The 17,630-nt window shown below is 39.5% G+C and overlaps 1 protein-coding gene across 2 annotated transcripts in view; it reads left to right on the plus strand.

Moving 5' to 3' along the window:
• Positions 1-17,630, plus strand: part of GLB1 (galactosidase beta 1) — a 48,984-nt gene that overhangs the window by 10,686 nt on the left and 20,668 nt on the right. For both annotated transcript variants that reach the window (XM_080338774.1, XM_080338775.1), the window contains exons 2-10: positions 1,313-1,482; positions 8,983-9,133; positions 9,434-9,494; positions 10,313-10,407; positions 11,711-11,891; positions 13,192-13,250; positions 14,141-14,262; positions 14,355-14,395; positions 14,864-14,976. In XM_080338774.1, coding sequence (XP_080194900.1) covers positions 1,313-1,482; positions 8,983-9,133; positions 9,434-9,494; positions 10,313-10,407; positions 11,711-11,891; positions 13,192-13,250; positions 14,141-14,262; positions 14,355-14,395; positions 14,864-14,976 — 993 coding nt within the window. The remainder of the gene's footprint in view (positions 1-1,312; positions 1,483-8,982; positions 9,134-9,433; positions 9,495-10,312; positions 10,408-11,710; positions 11,892-13,191; positions 13,251-14,140; positions 14,263-14,354; positions 14,396-14,863; positions 14,977-17,630) is intronic.

Genomic DNA, 17,630 nt, shown 5'->3' on the forward strand with positions numbered 1-17,630 from the left:
TCAGATGGTGGATGGCTCTTGTGTAGTGGGGGGTCAAGTGGGGTTGGATGATGGTCTGCATCTCTCTTGCCTTTCTATTTACATTGCTTTTATTTCAATTAATCAGTTTTGTAATTGCTAAGCCCTATCCTCAATATGGGGCAGGCCAAGGCCAGTCCTTGCAAGAATAAGGTCATGAGGTTTATTTGTTTGACTTAAGACATTTTCTGATAGGTATGAAGAACTAACTGCTTACATTTGCTGACTCATAATTTTACTTCATAAATCCCTACTGAACTTTCATTGAAGGGATTTTTTTTTTATTGTGCGCAGTAATAAATCTGATAAAATGCAAAGTCATAGAACATGAGGACAAGCAACCAACTATTCAGTGGTATGTTAAGGACAAAAGTAATACTGGTGAAAGTGATGCCAAAGACACATGGGTGATATAAGATTGGAGGTGTTAAGGTTTGTTTAAAAAATTTAAAGGTTCTTAAAGGCATACGGCCAAGCACTTAAAGGTCTTCTTTTTTTCATTGTTTTTAACAAGTAAAAGAGGTACTGTTGTTGGTCATAGTAGTTTAAAATCTTACTAAGATCATAGGCTCACCTGAGGAGTAATCCCATGCTCTTGAAGTTAAGGGATTTTTCTTATGACTAGGAAGTGAAGATTCTTATTCTTTACCTGCTCCTTAGTTAAGTTCCACTGTTTGGGGTGTGCTTAGCTGAAATAGTATTGAAAGTAGGACTTTCGCAGAAAATGACTAATTTTTAGTGGCTTACATAAATGTATGCAGTTTGCCAGACAGATCTATCAAACAGTTTTACACTTATTAGAAACTGAGCTTTAAAACATATTATTAATTGGTGCCCCGGAGCATTTAGAATGTGGTATTTGTTCCTCAAAAGCTTCCAGCTGGCTTTTACTTCTAGACTTGAGCATGGCATTAAATTGGAATTAAGGTTGTGAAGCATTGGGTGCAAAGTGTTGCCATTTACCACATCTTTCCTAATTAATTCCTCATCACTTGCAGTGGTGTGAGCAACTGCAAAATGTAGAAAGATGGTAGTATATACTTGTTAAAAGTGGAGAACATGTGGCATATTTTGGCATAATAGAGAATCCTATCCTTGCTGAATGGTTTGCAGATGTATTGTACTTTGGTGTTAGGCTCAGGTGGGCTATATGTAGCTACTGGAAAGCCATTCACCATCAGTTACTTGGACACCATTTTTCCTTCTATTGTGGACAACCCACAGATGTGTAGACTGTTATCAATGTCTTTCAAGGCAGAAAAATATTATGTATTTAATTGTATTTTGTACACAGGATATACCCGAGAGGAGTTTTGGGATTGATTATGACTCTGGCTGCTTTGTCAAGGATGGGAGACCTTTCCGTTACATCTCAGGTAGCATTCACTACTCACGGGTGCCCCGGTATTACTGGAGCGACCGCTTGTTGAAGATGAAGATGGCAGGACTTGATGCCATTCAAACGTAAGTAGCTGGTGACTTTCAAAGTGATTTGTAGTCCTGGGGGATGTGTGAGAAGTAGTTAAGTAGAATGCTACTGTTGCTGCTTGATTTATTCATTTTTAAATAATAGGTGAGAAGGCTCTGGAGAAGTGAAGGGTGATACAGGGTGACCTCTAAGAGGCTGAGGCAGCTGGGCAGGTTATAGCTGACAGTCCACTTCCCTGCTGATAAACAACACCTCTTGCTTCACAACCCAGAGTGCAATTATGACCTGAAATAAATTGTTGGACTGTGAACTTTGGCAACTACAAAATTGTTGTATGTGCTCTGCCTCTGCCAAGGGCATCATAATTTGTGGTCAAAAGGCAGATGAGATGAGAAGGGATGATAACCTAGTACAACCTAGGTTGTATGGCCCTAAAGCCTTGAAAACGTTGGTGAAGGCTGCAGTAGCACTTAAAGCTGTTTCACCAGGAGTGTTTAAGTTTAGAAAAAATGATTGGGCAGTATGTGTATTTCTTTAAAAACAAACAAAAACCAACAAACAAACAAACCAAACCAAATGCCACAACAGTTTAAACAGCTTTTGGTTGCATGAACCAAACCTTTAGTCCATCTTTTTTGTCTTTCCTACCTGGTTGTATACTCATTGCAATAGGTGAGGCATAGATTAAAAAAAAAACACAGCTTACTCTGATTTTTTCCAAAGCTTTGTTCACAAGGGAAGAATGTTAGAAAAATGTAAGGCACAGTCTTCTCAAGCAATGGTTGTAGTTCCCAAACATCTTTGTTTTTCTTTCTGAAATCATTACAGGACTCATTGTAGAACTTCTCTTTGAAACAGCCTGCTTGTGTGCTATGGGCTGTCCAGCCTGTAGGCCAGGGCACTTTGCTCAGCAGGAGTGTTGTACCATCTCTCCTCTCCTTTCCCTCCCTTGAAATCTGTATTCTGCTTCACCTGCAAGTGGCAGGGTTGCCTTGTACACTGAAGGATGTGATTAGTAGGGGTTAGCATGTGAAGAACAGATGACAGGGAAAGAAAAGAAGTTCCTTTTTTCAAATTTAGGCGTCTCTCTTTTTTTTTTTCTTTTTTCTGTGTGGTAAAACTCTTCCCTATGTTGTGATGGTGTAGTGACTTTTATTTGGTGGGTGTTTCCTGTTGTTTTCTAACAAAGAAAGCAAGTTCTATCTTCCTTCACATAAGAACAATGAGATTAAGGGACACACTTGCTCAGGACAGAGTTGCTGGAATTGCCCATGTAATGTTTTTTTTTTTTTCTGCAATAAAAGTAATCTTAAATGGACCTGAAAATTATACATTTTGATATCTGGCTTGAAGGTCAGCCTGAGTCCTGACAGTGGCTCTGTCACTTCTATGATCTGTAGTGTCTCATACTTTCCTTATGTCTCTGATTTATTTTCCTCTTCCTACTAACACCCGTATATCCTCGGTGCCCTCTGTTCATTTCCAGCTTTTTCAAGGAGTCCCTTCCTTTTTTCTTTGAAATGGCCTGTTCATGCCTCTGCTGCATCACTGGTCTTTTGAGACAGGAATATTTTCTTTCCTATTACGACCCTCTCCACCTTCGTGCCCACCCCTGTCACTGTTGTTTAATGTCAAAATTGCTATGGTAGTTGCTCCTTTTTCTTTTTTTTTTTTCCCTTTTTTTTTTTTCCTTTTGCTTCCTTCTTCTTCCTTTGTAATCTCCCACTAACAGGTTGGTTTTTTTTTTTTCCTTCAACCAGTTGGAAAACTGGACTCAGAAATGGGACTGACTCCTCCAGGCTTCAGTATTTTTGCTAATGACCTGGGTGGTAAAATATCTTATTAAGTTTGCTTAGCATTACCAAACCGGAGAGGCTGCAAGTTTATGAGAAGACAAAATTTATATTCAGAACACTTGCAGCAAAATGGAGAAGTAGTCTGGAAAAGAGCAGGAAGCAATTTCATATGGAGTCTCCTTCTCTGGAGACATTCAAAACCCGCCTGGACACATTCCTGTGTGATCTGCTCTGGGTGAACCTGCTTTAGCAGGTGGGTTGGACTAGATGATCTCCAGAGGTTCATTCCAACCCCAGACATTCTGTGATTCTGTGATAGATATATATATAGTGTGTTGTGTTTTTTTTTCCACTTGTTGAGATCTCTTACTCTGTGCTTTGCATTAGTGTGCTTCCATTATGTGGGACAGAGTGGAGATTGTCTTGTGTTGCTGCTGTTGACTGGTCTCTGGTCTTGGGAGAGCTGAGTTGTTTCTGTTTAGGCATGTGCAGGTAGCATGTATTGCCCTGCGGTTATGTGACCTATGGCCTTAGGTGTGTTGTTGCGGCATCACTGATGGCATACCGTGTTTCTTACAACCTCCTTTTCTTTTTGTAGAGCAGATTGCGATTCTTTATCTTTCTCCCTCATCATTGCTTACCTTTGGATTTTTTCCTACTGTGGTGAAAGGTAGCTCCTCAATTTATGCCTTATGAGCAGAAGGTAACCCTGTGCCTTGCATTTTCTACAAGAATCAAATCCATGTATGTTTCCATTTGGCACTGGTATCTCTCTCTTTCTCTCTTGATGGTAAAAAAGCCAAACCATGCACCAAACCCTTTCATTTTTCTTTGAAGTAGGCAGATTATCAAGCCTTACTGCTCTTGATTATTCCCCCAACAATTCTGCTGTGATTTTGTGTGGATTTGGTAAAAATGGAAATTGCTCTAAGTGATATATTTAGTTGTGGGTTTGGTTTTTTTCTTCTTCAGCCAAACTTTCCTGGATCAGTAAAACCATTAGCAAGAGACTGAGATACCAGTTGGGTGAAGTTGTTCTGGAATGGGCAGCAGCGCTGCCAGACCTTCTGGCGGAACGTGGGAGTTGGACTCCCAACCTTGGGGCCACCTCTGAAGACTGATTTTGCTGCTTGGGTTTTTTCCCATGAGACAGGGAAGGATCTTGCTGTAATTTGAAATATGGGAGCCTTCCTTGTTCTTATCAAAGTGCTCACAGTGAGGCTTAACCACTTCAAGGGAAACAGGATCCTTTTATTACAGGATTGTTCTTGTACGTATGTTGTGGTCAAAGCAAGCCAGACCTGCTCTCCTTCCTGCTTTCTCCTGCCTTGTTTCCAGAAGACTCCTGTGCTGTGCCTTGGTGCATTGTTAAGCTAATGAGTGAGTCAGCAGCTCATGTGAGGCTTTTGAATGGGTGTAGTCAGAATATCTCTCTCTCTATATATAGATATAACCATCTGCACCTGGAAACATCTAAAGCAATAACAGAATATGAGAAAACAGGTGACAGGAAGCTTGGTCTTGCATTAGAGCTTAAAATATGAAGGCCTAAACCTTCCAAATAACAGGCTGAAATTTGATGTTGAGGTTGGCATGCTATCCCAGAAGATGATGGAGGTCAACCTAGGAACTCCGCTCCTGACCTTGCCAGTTAGCGCACAGAGACATCTGTCCTTGTTTTCATTTCCTAAGTGGTGTTTGCCAGCTAGAAGCAAATGCTGTCGGAGACATCTGGAGAGGACTGAAAGTTAGCAGTTTTTGTTTTCTTTTGGCAGGGATGAGATAAACAATTAACCACCAGATGGGGCTAAATATTTATAGGATGTATAGATCAGTGGGGAAGCTTCCTCAAAGAATTGGTAGTTACCTTACAGGATCATAGGTTAAAGAATGTCGAATATTTTATTTGTTTTATTTTATCTGCTGACTTATAAGCAGAATACTGTAAACCTGTAGAAATTCCCTCTAAGAAAGAGCTGCTCTTTAGAATATCTATTAATTTAAAAAATAAGCACAATTTACTTTTGAAAAAGACTGGTGAGTGTGTAATTTAACTAGAATGTATAAAATGCTGCTCTATTATTTATGAGTAGTACAAGCGATTTAATGTTACACTAATTAAAAAAAAACAAACAGCCTGGTATTACAGAGAGAATTATTTTGTACATTAAGGTAGTTAAGTGAGGTTTTTTGGCTATTGACATATTTCTGAAATAGGAGAGGAAAACTGTGACTTTTAAAGAAAAGAGATACAATTTCTATGCTTTATCATATAACCTGTAAGTGGAGAGTAAAAGTCATTACTCAAGTACAGAAGAAATACCACATCTCAAGTTTGAAAAAGGGATGTGGCATTCTTTTATAAAATAATTATTCTATAGCTGAAGCAGTACAGCATTAACAACTGACTATATATTTGTACAATAGTATATGGGAAATATAATTGCTAATAATAACAATTTTAAGGTAAAATGATTTAGTTTGAGGATGTTGCTAGCTGTAGAAAATATACGAGGGGATTAAAGTGTATTGGTCACAACTTTTAGACCAGAGTTTAAAATACATTTATATCATGATTCATTCTGTAAGAAAGCATTTCACATAAATTTTGTTCCCCACTTTCTTCCCTTCTTCTCCACTAAAATTTGCTTTTTTCCCAGGCTTGTGGGGAAGCATGGTTCATAAGTTGAAACTGTTTCTAGAAGAATTTTTCCATCTTCTTCTGTCTGGAGTGTAAGGGAGTTGGGGAAACCTTTTTGTCCTCACCTCGGACACTATTAAGCATGTCTAGACCTTCAGACTTGTTTCTAGAAGAAATTTGTAAACTCTTCAATGAGTATATTTTCCTAACTAACAGGTTACGAGGTGTAGTTAAATTACAGCTAGAATGCTTTTCTCATATTAACCTATAATTTACTTAGCAGTTATAAATAACTTGTTCAGTAGTCTAAAGAGAAAGGAATGTAAGTAGTTGCTGGTTTTCTGTAGTAGTATTTTAGGCAGCTAGAAGCTGTTATGATGTTAATATCTAGTCATCTTTATTTTGCTCAAACAGATGCAGCTTTCTGCTAGAAGCATTTTTTTCAGTGAATGAGTTGCTACATCAACATGCCTGTTAATTCCTCCCAGAAAGAGCTTTGTCATGCTGGTGATTCATAGTCAGACGGTACTTTTCCATGGTACCTGCAGACCTTTTTCCTATTAATACCACTTCTGTATCTCTTCTTTCTCATTTTGTGTTTTTTGCTTTTTCCTATGCGAGAGAGGATTAAGACGTGATACTCTGAATTGCTTGTTGATGTCAGACCATGTTGCTCATTAGTTAAGAGCATTTAGAATCCTGATCGTGTTCACAGATTTGCAGCTGCTCCCCATTTACAAAGCACGTTGTGCGTTACATCACCTGGATGTCAGTAAAAGCTTTGGATATAGTTAGACCTACAAAAGAGACTTGGGATACTCTTCAAAATACCAGATTGCTTTCCCAGCGAATTGTGGGTTTTCTTTTGTGGTTAATTTTTATTCTGTGTGAATCTTATACCAACTAGCCTCTATTTTTTTTTTTCATGTTTGCATGTAGGCATGTCATACAGCAAAGTACCAAAAGTGTTGCTAAGTCAAGAGACATCACCTTTTTTCCTTTTCTCTAATCCTTTAGGCAAGCTTTTCTGTGAACAAATGAAGTTATGTTTACCCGTCTTTGACAAATCCATAGTCATTCATATATATATATATATATATATACACACATATATTAAAAAAAACAAACACCACACACTTAAAACAATTCAGTGGTTCTAAGCAATAGCTTTGAAAACAGTTGTTATGGCTTAGAGCAAACTAAAATTAATCTGCAGTGATAATCTGGATAATGATATATGGAACAGTGAAAGCAAGCACAATTCGATACTCTGGTATTGGCTTTTTTGAGGTAGATTGGTCATTTGTTTGTTTTAAATAGTTTTCTACTTTATCTACTTTGATCTTAAATATCAGCAATCAGCTTGCACCTCTGCTTGAAATTTAGGTGAAGTGCACAAAACTAAATTAATGTTCAATGTGTTTTCATGTGGTTCATATATTCATTAGATGCACATTTACTTTGTTTTACAAATGAGTTAATCATGTGCTTTGGAAACAATTAAAGCAGATTGACAAAGAAATAAAATATACTACACAGCGGGGGAAAAACTGCCTTTTGATTCCTTAGTGTGTCACTTTGACTCCATGCCAGCATATAAATTTTAAGCTTTATCTTTTCAAACAGAGGCTTAAGATTTTGGCATTTGTAAGGCTATAATATAAACTAACGTTGCTGAAAGATTGTGTTTCTGCTTGATGTTTATGTGCATATATGTCTGATTGTGGCTACTTTGGTAGTGTGCTCACGTGAGGGTTCCTGTATTTCTTGCTTTCTGAGAGCAGTGTTTTCTGAACTTTCCCTCTTGGGTAGTTCTTACAAAATTAATGCTGGAACATAGAAACACACACTGACAGTAAAAAAAAAAACAAAACAAAACTGTTGCTTGAGAGGATCTTTGCTTCACTAACCATGGTTTTTGTTTGACAATTTTTTTCTCAAATTTGTCCTCACTGGAACAGTGGCAACAGTTCTCTTAGAGAAATTACAAAGCTATGTACAAAGAAGTAAACACTTGGAGAGTGAGTTTTCCCATTCTCTTGAATCCTTGCTCAGTCTGTACTCATCCTAATTTTAATGTCTGTCTTTTCTGTGAATGCCACTTAGTACTGTCCCAAGCCAAAACTCTCATGGTTGTCAAGCATGGGCCATAAGACACAGCATTACACATAGAAGTTGGTAGGTAACATGTTTGCTTGTTGCCTTACAACCAAGCGTGTGTTTTTTATCTTGCATGAGGTGTTCTGTGGTGAGGTTGTGGTTTCTCAGGTTCTGTAAGTAGCAGAGAAATGTTCTCACGAATGGTCATCTGTTTGGGTGTTTTATTGCTTAGTTGAAACGAGATTTTACTTTGTCCAGGCTCCTGGGCACCTTATCATCCTCTATCTTGACCATTCTTCCCATGCTGACTTTCCAGAACCTGCATTGGTCTGGTCAATGAAAGTATTCAGGACCTAGATGCAACATCATTTGAGGCTTAGACAGAAGAAAGGCCCTGGAGTTATTCTTGTATTTTACTGATCCGAAGACCAGTTCAGTATTACAGATCTCTGAGGCATGTGGTGCAAACAGTTGTTATTCATATTTCTGGTTTAGTCTCGGTTTCCTGTTGGAGAGGGTCCAGAGGAGGCTGCAAAAATGATCAGAGGGCTGGAACACCTCTGCCGTGAGGACAGACTGAGAGAGTTGGGGTTGTTCAGCCTGGAGAAGAGAAGGCTCTGGGGGAGACCATATTGCAGCCTTTCAGTACTTAAAAGGGGCCTGTAAGAAAGATGGGGACAGACTTTCTAGAAGGGCCTGTTATAACAGGACAAGGGGTGATTGTTCTAAACTAAAGGAGAGGAGATTCAGGTTAGGCATGAGGAAGAAATTTTTACAAAGATGGTGGTGAAACACTGGCCCAGGTTGCCCAGAGAGGTGGTAGATACCCCATCCCTGGAAACATTCCAGGCCACGCTGGACGGGGCTCTGAGCAACCTGATCTAGTTGAAGATGTCCCTGCTCGTGGCAGGGGGATTGGAATAGATGACTTTTGAAGGTCCCTTCCAATCTGAACCATTCTATGATTCCTAATGGAGGGTCATTTTCTCTCTTCATAGGTATGTGCCATGGAACTACCATGAAACCCAGATGGGTGTGTATGATTTTTCTGGTGATAAAGATCTGGAACACTTCCTGCAGCTTGCTAATGACACTGGTTTGCTGGTTATCCTGAGAGCTGGACCTTACATCTGTGCAGAATGGGACATGGTACAGCCTTTTGTAACAGTTATCTCATTTCTAGGGTAAATCTAATGCAAGTATTTTTGTCTTAAAGTAGCTGAACATACTTCTTGTGTCCTTGGACAAGACTCTTGGTTTAGTGTGTTAAAATCCACGCATCTTAAGTGACTTCTTACAATGCAAGCTTAATTTGTATTTCTTTTTTCATTTGGAATTATTATTTCTAGAAAATCAAGCTTCAGCTCTCAGTATATGTTTTGTAAATGCCTAAATTCTTCTTACATTTAATAAAAATGGTCACTGAAGTGATATTCTTTCTTTTCTCAGGGAGGTCTTCCTGCATGGCTACTGGAGAAGAAATCTATTGTTCTCAGGTCTTCTGATTCAGGTAGAGGCACCAAAGAGGACTAGCAAAAATACACTTTAGCAGCAAGGTTACTTGCTGTTTGAGACCATAACTTATGCTGAAATGTGAAATATCGTGTAATCTTAGGAGCGAAACCTTCAGTACTTTAAATTAGAAGTGTGCATTCGAGAAGTATACAGAATGAACAAAGGAGGGCAGAAAATTTCCAAGGTATTGACAAATTTAGTGAAAATTGGTGCCAAGAGATAAATTATTGCCACCACTGAGGAGAAGACAGGTAGCTCGCAGCTTTGAGTCTTTCAGCGGCGAACTGGCCACTCGTTGTGGGGGTGTTTCCTGGCTGGTCAGTGTGCATGTAATTCCAGAATTTGTTACGACATTCCTGTATGCTACCTGGTCGTGGTCCAGACATGCATGGATGGGGTGACACAGGAGATTAATGTGCTTACTGGAGTGCATGTTAGGGGACAAAGATATATATCGTATCTGATTTCAGTTCTGCTTAGTGTGGGATAAGTTATCTATTAAAAAAAAAAATAGTACACATAGCAACATTCAAATTTGTTTTCCTGTAGAAATGCATTAGGATGACATGTGTGAGACATTGAAGTCTCTGTGGTGATTTTCAAAGTTCGTCAGTGTTTAAATGTTTTATTTTTTAGTAAAGTGTACTGGAAGCTGGCATTTATGAACAAGTATGGGAGCACATCACTTTATTAAATGCTCTTCTGTTGTAATTTACATATTAAGGACACTAGGTAAAGACTACCCATATATAATTTAAAACAAAAACTAGAAAAAAGCGGAAAAGTGAAACATTTATACTTTGTGTATCACAGATTACCTGGCAGCAGTGGAGAAATGGATGGGTGTCCTTTTGCCAAAGATGAGGCCTCACCTCTATCAAAATGGAGGTCCTGTCATCATGGTGCAGGTAACTTCCTGAAAATCAAATGAACCCAAGCAGCATGGATGCTTATGTTGCTCTTGCAGACACTCCATGGGTGTTGCGTGGTAATGTCACATGTTCCATAACAGTTTCAGGTAGCTGAAATATTCTGATGAAATCCCTTATCCTAAAGAACTGAATGCACTGTTTCCAGAATGCAGAAAGCACTCGTCTGCTCTGTCAAAGTTGTTTCCCAAAACTATAAGAAGCAATAGAGGAAACCTGTGGGGCTTTTTAGATCCGAGTTTCATTCCAGTCTCACATAAAGCCACAATATATTACAATGACCTGAAACCCTCTGACAGGAAAAAGGCAAATAAGGATACCTGCAGATAGAAGCAAAGGCAACATGAAGTGAGCCTAAAGCTTGTGACAAAAACAGCCTCAAAAATTAGTCTCTTTAGTTCTTAGCATCTAACTTAAGCTGTAAATGTTTCAGGACACGATGTTGTGTGTTCATAGTGAGTAGCTGCTCTCTAGCTTCTTCTCCCTTAAACTCCTTCTAGATGTGCAGTGGTGGCTGTTTTGTATTCTTAGTATTTGACCATAACAAAAGCTTTGTTTTAATACTTTTCTTTTTAGACTCAATGGTTGGGGACCCTTCTTATAATATACCCCAAATCATTGCTCTTTACTCAATATGTCTATTGAGTAAAAGCACTGGGCAAAATTATTCCTTGTCAGAAATAAGATGCTTATAACAGGAGTGTCAGAAGTAACCTTCAGGTGTGCATGGCATTGGATCTGGAGCTTGAAAGTCCATCCCTTGAGAAGAGGGCAAGATATGTACCTCTCAGTAGCAGCAGGGTTGTCCTTTTCACCTCAGTCCTTTGAGTCCGTTGCAGGGCTTTGCTGGTCATGTGTGTCTCTTAAAGGTGTCTCTGTTCTGGAGGTCCAATTCTGCTGCAGTTTTGATCATGTCATAACCTGTTCTATAGTTTTATTATTCTGCTTGGGAGGTGGGTTGTAGCTCTCAATTTTTTAATACAAACTGTGTTTTGATCACTGTTGCTAGGTAGCTAGGGTAGCGATTTTATGTGGAGAGTGATTTTTTTTTGGTAGGAAAACTACATATCTCCACAGAATGACTGGTCCACCCTAAGATACAGGTGAGAGGAATGAGTGCCTAGAAGTGTTATCTTCTCTTATTCCTCAGGTCTGGAGTTAAAATGACATTTTCAGCACTGCTGTCAAAGGAAGAGGACAGTTTGATTTGTGCTTTCCATTCTTGGTGTCAGATGCAGACTGAAGCTGGCCACTACTTTACTGATTTGCTTTTACTGCACAGGTAGAGAATGAGTATGGAAGCTACTTCGCTTGCGACTATGACTATCTGCGTTTCCTTCTGAAGCTCTTCCGCCAGCATCTTGGGGATGAGGTGGTGCTGTTCACAACTGATGGTGCAAGCCAGTTTCACTTGAGATGTGGAGCTCTTCAGGGTCTTTATGCAACAGTGGACTTTGCCCCAGGTTGGAAACTGTGGTTTGTTATGAAAAATTCTGTTGTGTTTGTGGCAGGACAAATTCTCCTGACTGCTTGACAAACCTGACAGCTTTGTTTAAATGAGGTCATAGTATCATGATATCATAGAATATCTCAAGTTTGAAGGGACCCATAAGGATCATCAAGTCTAACTCCCTAGCATTTATGTATATTTGATGTACTACTGAACGTACAAGTACCACCCACAAGTATCCAGCTAGAGAGTCATAATCACTTCTTTGCATCATGAAATCAAGAATAAACAATTTACACTGCTCATAGTGCATATCCTCTAAAAATTAGCAGTAATAGTTGGCATTGATTTGATTTTTAATTATTTTTTAAATTTCTTTTTGATGCATGTGGTGGGTTTTTGTGTTTTTTGTTGTTAGTTTTTTTGTTGATTTTGGTTTGGTTTGTTTTTAACATCCTCTGTCTATCTCAGAATCCAGCCCTCATAGTTAATTTATTTTTAAGCCACTGGTTACCGGAAAAATATTACTGCTGAGAAATGTGCACACTGCCACAATTAACTGTGATATAGGAATGAAGAATGGATAAGCAACCACACTGTGTTCAGAAGATGCCCTTTAGATAGAAGAGGAGGGTTAATGATGTAAATGTTTGTATACTGCACAGACTTGGAAAAATCAGTTTAAGGCACAAAAACCACTCCAAGATAGATCTTTCCATGTTGTTTTTTTTTTTTTTAATGTAGCCTTTTTCATACATTATTCCTTCTACTGCCAAAAATATGTGCCTAGCAAGAATCTGCCTTCTTATAAGTAGATTGAAATTGTGAACTCCTTCACATGTATCATTTATGAGATGGTGAGCTACTCTTGGAAGTAGTTATTTCCAGTCCCTCTGGCTTGAGCCACTGGGAGTGATCAGAAGTGAAACTCCTGTCCAGAGGCTGTCTGGCTTCTGTTTTTCCCCATAGCCTTGGTACCACAACCCCAGGCCTTGACTTTCCCAGTAGCAATTCTGACACATCTCAGACTTTTTGATGCCAGGATGTAATTCCTGAGAAAAGCTGGATTTTTCAGAACATGTATCTAAAAAGCAAAACATACATTTGTGCATACGTGTATGTATATATTTAAAATAAGTTCTGCGACTTAAGCACTAGAATCAAAAGTACTGATTCTCATGTTTTCTGAAGTAACTTTCTTGTCTGGGTTTTTGCTAGATGTTGGAAAGGAGATAAGACACCTATTTCAGCAAAATGAAGGACTGGAAAAGTCATGGATGTAGCAACTCACTTTTATTTCTGTCTGCTTATAGGTGGCAATGTCACAGCAGCATTTTTAGCTCAAAGAGGCAGTGAACCTAGAGGCCCTTTGGTATGTCTTTTCACTTAAATTTCTTGTATCATTCCTAATCTTGTAGTAGTTAACACGAGAGGAGTTAGCAAGTGTATTGGACGGTTTTAGGGATGTGTTTACAAAGACATAATTTCCAAGTCAGTCAGAAAAACTGAATAGATGAGCTTGTGTGTGTTTGTCAAATCCACTTTAACTGCTGTTCTGCAAATACTGTTTTGGTCTCAAAAGGTATTGATTTAGTTTCAGTATTTTTCCTTGTTAAGACAAATGTTTACAAAGCAGCGGAAACAGTATGATTAGTTGAGTTAGTGAGGTACATGTGTGGGTGGAGGTTAAAAGCAACATTAAAAGGGCAGGTTAGAAGTTGCTTCCTGTTTTCAGCTGCCCTAGAGGTTTTACACAAGCTATAATGGGATGCAATATCACTGGAAGCCATTTTGATAGAAGGAGAAAGCCCACTGAGGGTGCAAGATTATCTCTGTGCTGTGAAATTGTTTAGAATGTCATTTGAATACTTGAAAGATTTATTTTCATTGCATCTAGTCTATATATGCTGTTATTCAGAGATTTTATTGCTTCCATCATTTATTTGAATGCTAAGCATCTGAAACACGTTCATATTGACAGGTTCCAAGGAAATCCATGTTCTTGGGTACTTAAGCAATGATCTTCAGAGGGTCCCTATAAAAGTATTGAAACAGTCCTTCGATTTCTTTGACCACTAATTTGCTGAAAAGGACTGTCTTAGTGTATTCTTTACTGTATTTATAGTGGTTTAAAAACGGCTCAAATGAGTCAAGGTGCCTTTTTTCCTTCCCACTTAGAGTTAGTAACCTTAAATCACATTGTATTCTGCTCTTGTGCCTGCTTCATGTTTTCCCTTCCTCTTTTGTCCTTCCTCCTTTCAGGTTAATTCTGAGTTTTATACGGGATGGTTGGATCACTGGGGGCACCGTCATTCTGTTGTGTCCACAGAAACTATAGCTAAAACACTTAATGAAATCCTGGCATGTGGTGCTAATGTTAACCTGTAAGTGTGTTTAGTAGAGATTAATTTGGGGGGGGTTAATTTTCCTAATTCAGCAAATCTGATTTAAGTGGATGTTTTGTTTCCCTTTTTAGGTACATGTTTATAGGTGGGACTAACTTTGCCTATTGGAATGGTAAGAAATTATTTAAGTAGTACTAATGATGTACGGGAGCTGTTTATAAACTGTCTAGTAGTGTATTCTGTGAGAGAATAAGCTATGCCTGCTTTCACATGGCAAAAGGTGACTGCACTAGCTGTTCTCTGTCTATTGCTGGCATGTTGTACTAAAGCCACATGGTATTTATCCTTGCAAAGGTTACTTCTGCTTCACTCAGTCCTGTGAAACAGTGGAAACATGGATAAATTTGTTTCCCTTCAGAGTATTTCTGAAGACTGTATAATAGAGCAGTGTGAGCTCAGGAGGACAGTGTCCTCCATCAGAAATAGTTTCTGTATGCCAATCCCAAAGCCTACATCGAATCTCAAACTGTAGCAGAGTCTGGCTGTGACAGGAAAGAATTCTGAAAGCTGATAGCTCTGGGAAAAAACCCAACTCTTTCACTGTTTCTGTTGCTTTTTTTCCCCACTCCCCCTCCTTTAGGTGCTAATATGCCCTATGCGCCACAGCCCACTAGTTATGACTATGATGCTCCACTGAGTGAAGCGGGGGATCTGACAGAAAAATATTTTGCCTTGAGGGAAGTCATTGGTATGGTGAGTGTCCCTAGGACATGTTTAGAATGGTTTTTTGAAGCATACCTGATATACTGCAAACTCTCTTGCTTTTGTGTTGGTATAAGTTACTTCTGAATTTAGCGTTTTCTGCAGGTGAGGGAAGTAAAGTAGAACAAGGCAAATAGGCCAGCCTAACCGCTGCAGCTCTCTGGCTATCCTTTCTGTCCTGATGGCTCCCTCCTTCCTTTCAGAGCTGGGGATACAGGTGCAGGTCTGACACTGACATGATTCAGCTCTCCCTTTTTGCTGCATTTGTTTTCTTTTGACTCAAGGTCAGTGAGCTGGTCTGGCTGGCTCAGTCAGATGAGAACCAGCGCAGGCACAAGGGGAGCAGAGGGAGGCAGAAAAGCTTTTGCTGGGAGTAGAAATGGAGGAGGAGGGAACAAAGCTTTACCCTTGTGGTATTGATCAGCTGTTCAGTCAACTTGGGCTCATCACTCAATGTTAGCCTGATATGCACTGAAGCTTAGTGCTTTGGCTGTTTCTGTCCTAAACTTCATGTTGTGGTTTTGGGCCTCTGTCAGAAGGAATGTGCTTATCCAAATGAACACATCTTGTTTTTGTGATGCCACAAACAGTAGCTACTAGTGGGTGTGAACAGATTTGCCTTTGCTGTAAAAATGCACAGTAACTCTACAAACCGGAGATCGAAGTGACACATGGAAACTGCATCTGGGATTTTGAATAGCCTTGCATTGGAGACCGTTCCGACGAGGCTTAGAAACAGAGTCCATGGGAATCCCAAGGCTCAGGCTTGTACTTGCTGTCCTGTTGCATGCCAGCAACATTCCTATTCACTAGAAGATGTTTTTTTCCTGAGAGTAGATGTACCAAAATTATACTACACTTTCTCTAGGGTCAAGCATGCCTTTTTCTCCGTATATGTGGAAGGCCTGCTGTGGATAATTTTCTTCGATTTCTCCATTATTCCTAAGCATTCCATGGATGGGATAATTTTGATAGTCATTCAAGGGAAGCCTCTTGTCTTGATATAGCTTTTCTCACCAGATAAATTCCCAAACTTCCTGTTTTTGAGTTGTTTTCTTCAAGGCAAGATCCCTATCTGAAATGTAAGTAGTGTTCTGCTGCACTGAAACAGCTTTGATAAGATCTGAAGTGTTCAGTATAACCTAAGGTGTGTTGGGTCATGGCACAGCTTCTTTTTGATGTGGTTTATTTATCGCTTGCCTTCCATATCCATAGGATCTCAGTGAAGTTTTCCTGTTTCTTCTATGAGTTCTGAACCCATAACAGTCTACTCGCTCAGCTGCAGTTTGAGGTGGACCTGACAAAAAAGAAATTAAGTTTCCTGTAACAAATGACTGCATTCAACATGTTTGCTGTGCTACAAAGCCAACACATTATAATCTTCCTTTACTGTTTCCATCAATAAAGAAGAAAGGTTTCAGTCTACAGCTTTTTTTCAATTGCTGACAGCATTTTCTAATTTTTACTGTTTGGGTTGAACTTTCCTGCTTTTGACTTTTTCTTTTGGGTGAACGTTGTTTTTCTTTTCTTTAAGCCTGAATTTCTTGATGACTTTCAAATACAGAGAGGAAGAAATGAACTTGTTACTGGAAATATAAATTAGGCTTTCATCAGTCCATAGTCAAGATTTCACTGGAGAGCTTTGGGAGTTATACTGCTGTGGTCTGTTTAAAAACAACCAACCAACCACAAAACAATAGACCAACTAAAGAAATAAATAAAAACCCCCCTTTATCTTGGTTCAGAGATGACCTTTTAAGCATGCGTTTTGTGCTGGATGTACCATGTGTAAGCCCATCAAATCATGCCTTGTGCAAAAACTTTCGAGCTGAAGTCAAAGTAAAAACCCTTTAAGAAAAAATGCCCTTTCAGCCCCTCACCAATTTTGTTTAAAAAAAAATAAACCCAAACCTAGGAGCTGCCTAAGTAAGCACTCAGAAGTCACCGAATGTGCAGATTAAGACAGCCTTCACAAGGGTGGTCGTTTGTGCTTGTGTATTAATTAACAGGTTGGCTTAGATTGCTTGATCATGTGGGTATCTCATCTGCAGAGTTTTTTTTTCCCCTATAACATGCAGACAGGGCCATGTTCAGTAAATGAAAGAACAGATGGGAGGAGTGGACATCACAGGAGACAAGTGATGGTAGGAAAGGGAGAAGGGGATGATGGCAAGGAGGAAATAAGGTTGTAGGCTCAGAAAGGAGGTGGTGAGGGTATGGGGCAGAAAGCCACTCTCTAGACTTGCCATTCCTCAAAGGTGTCCAAGAAAGTGGTGGAAATCCTTCACCCCTTCTCTCTGCTGATCTCAGGTGTTCCTTCCTAGACAGAGAGGACAGGAAATAGCCTGGCGGTCAGTGTGTTTCCTTTTCTTTTTTTTCCTGTGATAGATTGGGCAGTTGTCTAGACCAGGACCAGAGGGAAGCTAACAATGGGACCCGAGGGGTTCATGGAGCTGTGGAGGAGGATGTGGTTGCAAGACCTGCTTCTCAAAGAAACCAGCCCAGTCAGTAATGGATTAGCCAGTGGTGGGGGAGCATAAGGAAAGGAAAGGCATGAGAGCCTAATAGTTCCCATAGGGAAGTGCTGCTAAGGAAGGATCAGGTGGAAACATTGCTCTGCAGACTTGGAAAGGTTAACTCGAACT

This window comes from Nesoenas mayeri (genome assembly GCF_963082525.1).
Source record: "Nesoenas mayeri genome assembly, chromosome: 2".
Taxonomy (NCBI): domain Eukaryota; kingdom Metazoa; phylum Chordata; class Aves; order Columbiformes; family Columbidae; genus Nesoenas; species Nesoenas mayeri.